General features: G+C 43.1%; 1 protein-coding gene across 1 annotated transcript; it reads left to right on the top strand.

The window, feature by feature from the left end:
- Nucleotides 1-3053: 3053 nt before the first annotated feature.
- On the top strand, nucleotides 3054-5402 carry LOC117536407 (zinc finger BED domain-containing protein 1-like; the record flags this gene model as incomplete). Its single annotated transcript, XM_034201253.1, has 3 exons — nucleotides 3054-3553; nucleotides 4300-4516; nucleotides 4726-5402. Coding segments are annotated over 3 exons (1161 nt in total), but the record flags the coding sequence as incomplete, so codon positions are not given.
- Nucleotides 5403-6455: the final 1053 nt, after the last annotated feature.

The following is a 6455-nucleotide window of genomic DNA, read 5'->3' as shown; positions in this document are numbered from 1 at the left end:
GAAATGTTCAAATTCGCCTCTGATCGTAACAACATCAGGCCATTCGTGAGGGCATCTTAAGCCATCGTATGACCCCCGATGGAGTTTCTCAGGCTCCGGCAGCAACTTCGTGAGCGGTGGCAAAATCTTTGGCATGCCAACACATTGCCGAAGGACCTTGCGAAGGTTCATTTTCATGTTGAATTTGTGTGTCCATTTTGCCCTTCGTAAGGCCATCGTGAGGGCACCTTCTCAAATCGTGTCATGTTCGTGTGATCATCGGGCATTTTTCGCCTCACGAAGACAATACGAAGGAAACAAGAAGCTGCCCGATTGTCTTAGGAAGGCAACACGATGACGTGAAGCCCTCGCAATGCCGTCGTGTAGCCATCGTATTATAGTACGATGACATCGACATTGCATTTATTGCACAACAAAATCATGTAAACATATTTTGTAAATAACCCAATTTGTGTTCTGTGAAACTGAAAAGGATATTTCATTGTTTTTGTTACTTTCGTTGCAGTTGTATGTCTTAAATGTAATTTAGGTTAACTTCCTGTTTTATTTAGATGCTTTTATTTTTAAGACGAGTTTACGCTGTTGACAGGAAGTTGTTGTTGCTATGGAAACAACATGACAGAGTGTGTGGTTTGGGTGCCATCGTGTGGCCTTCTGTAGGCATCGTACTTGCTTCGGCTGTTGCTTGGCTGTTGACCAAGTTCGGGGCCATCTTCGTGCGAAATTCACAATTCCATATTCGTGTGTCGAATCTCATTTCGGCAAACATTTCAGGGCTTTGTGGACTTAATCCATGACAAAGTGGAGTTAAGACCAGGAGGCGGAGTCGCAGTCTTACACGCTTCTCTGCGCTCTCTCCTAGGCAGTCATCCATAGGAATCCCCAACCAAATAAAATACCCAATATTAGCGGTGTGTGTGTCTGCCCAAGGACAATTTAAGGTAAAACCTAATAGAGGTGTCATACATAATAACTAGGGCCGGGACTTTAACGCGTTAATTAAGATTAATTAATTACACAAAAATGAACGCGTTAAAAAAATTTACGCATTTTAATCGCACTTTAATCGCACTTATTTTTGCACAGCGGAACGTTTCTCACTGGATGAGTTTCAGGCGTACCGATTATACTGGAGCACCAACTAACGTTCATGACTTCAGCATGGGACTTCAAACAACAACAAACCACGGTGAACAATAGTCAAACATGAACGAACAAGCTGATGAGACCGCTTTGGTCGGCCCCGTGGATGGGAAATTTTGTTTTAAATAACGGACGGATGGAAGCGTCGATAAGAGCACGGTTGTGTGCAAATTATGCAAAAAATAATTTGCATATCACCTAAATGCAAAGCAGGGGCGGCGCCAGGGGGGAGCTAGGGGGTGCTGAAGCACCCCCCAGGATTGCCAAAGCACCCCCTAAGCACCCCCAAGAAATATGTGGTTTTTTTTTTTTTTTGAAAATTATTATTATTATTTTTATTAAATTAAATTAGAAATATTATTGATTACATCAATGCATATGTGAAACAAACACATTTTTGACCAAAAACATAAAGCCAACACAGGTGATATGATTAGGCCAATGGTCAGCACCCATTCGATTTTTGACCTACCCATAGGCTAAATTACTTTGTGACACTTGATTGACTTCCTGTTAGCTAGAGCGCCAAATGATTTGCTAACAGCAAAGTGAAAAATTGATCGTTTTTTAGTCCTTAAACGACCACGTGTGGACACTCAATCAAAACCACCTGAAAGCGAGAGGGATTCTGCACATAATAGGCCTCGTGAGTACAAGTAGCTTACTTCTGGGTCTCTGTGTTTCATTCAAGCCCTGCTCTGTGTGTGTGTGTGTGTGTGTGTGGCACGAGCCATTTTGTGTGCGTGCGTGCGCGAGCGAGCGAGAGAGCTCGCCTCGCGCACCAGTGGGTATCTACCGGAGATCGTTGTGGTTAGCATCTGGTGCTAGCTAGCCAAGCTAATGGATATAAGGAGCTTTTTCAACAACAAGGTGGAGGGAGAACTCTCTCCTGTCAGACGGAGAGTCTCAGGTAACCTCAACTCAGGTGAAGTAAAGGACTCTCTGTGTTTAGATAGTTAACTTTAGTCTAGTTATCTCAGTGGGTCTCAAACGGTTTGTTTTAAAAGGGGAGTGATTTGTAAAATATCTATAAAGAAATAGAAAATCTGTTGACAGTTCTGTTTCGTATGGGTGTTGAGATGTATCCATAGATCTCTTAATGTTGCTCTCAAAGTGCACCAGATTGATGCTTTTAACTTAAATATGTAACAAAAAATCTTCCCGGGGGAGCTAGCCCCCGGACCCCCCTAGAGGAGGTGAGGACCCTCCTAGAGGAGGTGAGGTCCGCTCCCCACTTGTAAAAATAGCACTTTACCCCTGCCTATATGCCGTGAGCTGATTATCGAGCCTTCATTGTAACAGTCGCGGGTGCACTGTGTGTGTGTGCGTGGGGAGTGTTGCAGTAGAAAATGCAACTGTAGCGCTGGTGCATTAATGGGAAACCCTAAATGTTTGAGCACCCTCTATGAAACGTCAAGCTACCCCACAGCACCCCCTAGAGAAAATCTCTGGCGCCGCCACTGATGCAAAGCATGTAGCAGCTAGCGTGGACGTTAGCCCGACTCCGAGTACAAGGAACCACACCCTGACCCAACCCACACTCAACCAGATAACTGGTTTCAGGGCCAGGATAAGTAAGTCCACGTCTGAGAAAATAACCAACTCCCTGGCTCACTGGATTGCACTCGACTGTAGACCACTTGGAGTGGTTGAAGATAAGGGGCTGCAAAAGGTACTCCAGATTGCATCGTCTGACGCAACATATGAGCTGCCATGCAGAAAGACAGTGACAAAAAGAATCCAGCAGCTTTATGACAATGAAAAGGAAGATAAAGAGAATTTATTGGAGAAAGCCGAATGTGTTGCCCTGACTGGGGATCATTGGACCAAGCAATTCAAATTACCTCGGTGTGACGGCACACTTTATTGACATCAAGTGGCGTCTTCACTCATTTGCCTTGACCATCCAGAAGACCACCACTAGGCACTTTGCTGAAAACGTGGCAGAAGATTTTGAGTCTGTGGCAGAGGCCTGGGAAGTCACACTAAAAGTCACCACAATCGGAACAGACTGTGCCCGAACCATGATCGCTGCAATGAGACTGCTCACATTCCAGCACATGCCGTGTGTTGATCACGTGTTGCAAAGGACCATCACAGTTTGCCTTGCTGACAGCGGGTTCACAGGCACATTGGCAAGATGTCGTAAGATAGTGGGGCATTTTAAACACAGCCCCTCAAACACAGAGGAACTGCACAAGGAGCAAACAGAACTAGAACAAGACAAAGAGCCACTGATACAGGATGTTTCCACAAGGTGGAATTCAACACTGTTTATGATCTCTCGTCTGCTGAAGAACCAAGAGGCTGTGAAGGCTACTCTAGCCAAACAGAAGCACAAGCTCACCATGTTGACTACAGCAGAGTGGGACAGACTGCAGAGGCTCGAGACCCTCCTTAAACCATGCAGGTAAACACCCACCAACTGTTTTATTACTGGGATTAATTCATCATTGCTGTCCCTTGAAAAACGTTGTGAATTGACTATGATTGTGCAGTATAAATTAAATTGCTTTTCCAAAATGTATTGTACTGAATATCAATATCACTATTGTAGAGGAAACTTCTGTGTAGCATGCAGTGGAGTCACCGACTCAGGAAGGAGACACGGGAAGAGTCGGAGCTTTGATGTCAAACCACTGTGATTTATTTGGAGTTGGTACCAGAGTATTCACATCACAAATCCAAGAGTCAGAGGTTCTGACTCCACGGTAGAGTTGCCACGTCAATTCTGGAGAGCCTCTCTCTTGCCAGCCCATCTAACTGGTTTCGCAGAGAGTAAACAACATATTTGAGGAGATAGCCTAAACAGTGTGGGAACACAGAGCTACTTGCTTCGGACACTTATGACCTCGAAGATTTTACCTTGGAGTCCACAAATACAGAGAAGGAAGTGTCCCAGTGTACCCACAACACAGACCATCTGTATCCCAGTATTGACCGGTCACAGAATGGGAACAATAACATTATTGGCTAAGCCGCCTGTGTCCTTAAAGAAGGTAAACAGACATCGAGGTTTGTCCTGTATGTTACAAATTGGCGTCTTATGATAATTATTTCCATAACAACTATGACTATAGTATAAAGTTGCTACTGTTTTTAATCTACTATTAATTGGTACAATAATAAATCACTTTCCTAAACTATCCACTGCAGATATGTGACTGAGCTCCTTGGGGGTGAGACTTATGTCTCGTGCTCTGTTGTGTTACCTGCTCTCCGCCACCTGACCCGCACCATGGAGGTCTCAGATGACGACCCAGCCTATGTGGTGAGGTTCAAGGCTGCCTTTAAAAAGGACCTGTCTCAACGCCAAGATGCACTCAACCATGGATGGCTCAGGGTGGCTACAGCACTCGACCCGCGCTTTAAGGTAACATATGTAATGGTCTTCTTTGTTTTTCTCTTTTCTTGCTTTTTGACCTCCTTTCCCCTGCCCCCCCCCTCTTCTTCCCTCCCCCCTCTTTCTTTCTATGGAATAACAATATGATGGGAACCATGTACGAAAATGAATTTCACCCACCTTTTTACTCTGTAAATCTGTGATGTGACAATAAACCTGATTCTGATTCTGATTCTAAGGACCTAAAGTGTCTACCAAGAGGAGAGCGAGGAGGGGTGTGGACCAGTGTTGAGGCACTGCTGCAAAAAGAACCAGACAGAGCCACTCCAGAAACCACAGGGGAGTCAGCAAGGAAGAGGAGCTTCCTGCTGTTTAATTCAGACTCTGAATCAGAGGATGAAGAAGGGCCCAACGGGGCTCTGGGCCGCTACAGGGCAGAGCCCACCATCAGTGAGACAGACTGCCCACTGCAGTGGTGGTCGACTCATGAGGGGGCCCATCCACAGCTTTCTGCCCTGGCCCGCAAGTATCTGGGCAGCCCTGCCACTTCTGTCCCTTGCGAGAGACTTTTCTCACTGGCAGGTAACATAGTTCAAAAGAAGAGGGCAGCCTTGAGCTCTGAAAATGTGAACAGGCTAGTTTGTCTCAGCAACTGGCTGAAAGAGAAGAAGCAGAATAAGTAGTCTTAGAGGTATCCTGAGGCCAATGGGCTTGTTACTGAAATGTTGATCAAACAGTGGCCTACGCAACAGAGATTTTATTTTTCATCAGGATATTGGAAGAATAGGAGGGATTGAGGTCAATCACTGGCACTTTTTTTATTTTATTTTAAATGGTACACTTGATGTTGAACTATTTATTATGTTGTTGGTGCAACTGGCACTTTATGTTGAACTGTTTATTGTTTTGGCCAAGGTTATTGAGATAGTTAGACTGAAATTGATTAGATTTTTTAAATCAACAAAGTCTGTTATGGCCTCTGAAGCAAGAGAGATGTTTTCGAATAGTCAGGGTTTCCAATGTTCTAAATGTACTAGAAAGTATTGTGTTTTACTTAAAAAAGTACCACCTTGAAAAAAAATAAACAATGTTTTGTTGCTTATGTATTCAGTCATTATTCAATGGTATACTAAAATCCATGTGAAAATTGCTTCTCACTGTTCTCAGGTCAAATATGTATATTTGATTAAAAATGCGATTAATTTCGATTAATTAATTACAAAGCCTCTAATTAATTAGATTCATTTTTTTAATCGAGTCCCGGCTCTAATAATAACCTAATAAAAGTAAATGTAACAACTACTACAGTGCAACAAAACAGGAAGATTAAATGTGGTCTCTTAAACATAAGATCTCTAGCATCTAAAGCAATATTGGTAAATGATTTAATATCAGATTATAATATTGATATATGCTGTCTCACTGAAACTTGGTTGAGACATGAAGAATATGTCAGCATAAATGAGGCCACTCCACCCAGCCATCAATACTCATATTGCCCGAGGCACGGGTCGAGGAGGTGGAGTTGCAGCAATCTTTGACTCAAGTTTACTTATCAATACTAAACCAAAATTAAATTATACCTCCTTTGAAAGCCTCGTTTTTAGTCTTACGCATCCGACCTGGAAAACTTTGCAGCCAATCTTATTTGTTACAGTGTACCGTGCACCAGGTCCTTATTCAGAATACGTTTTGATCAACTTTGGTACTTAAAACAGATAAAGTAATTATCGTAGGTGACTTTAATATTCATGTTGACGATGATAAAAATAGCCTTACTGTTGCAAATAACTCTATATTAGATTCTGTTGGTTTTTGTCAGAGTGTAAATAAACCAACCCACTGCTATAATCACACTCTCGACCTTGTTCTGACTTATGGTATTGAAATTGAGCAACTATTAGTCGAACCGCATAATCCTGCTTTATCCGACCATTTCTTAGTGACATTTGAAGTACTGTTACGAGAC

Source organism: Gymnodraco acuticeps, unplaced genomic scaffold (genome assembly GCF_902827175.1).
Source record: "Gymnodraco acuticeps unplaced genomic scaffold, fGymAcu1.1, whole genome shotgun sequence".
Taxonomy (NCBI): Eukaryota; Metazoa; Chordata; class Actinopteri; order Perciformes; family Bathydraconidae; genus Gymnodraco; species Gymnodraco acuticeps.
Note: the sequence above shows the minus strand (reverse complement) of the source record. Positions and strands in the feature narration are given on the sequence as shown.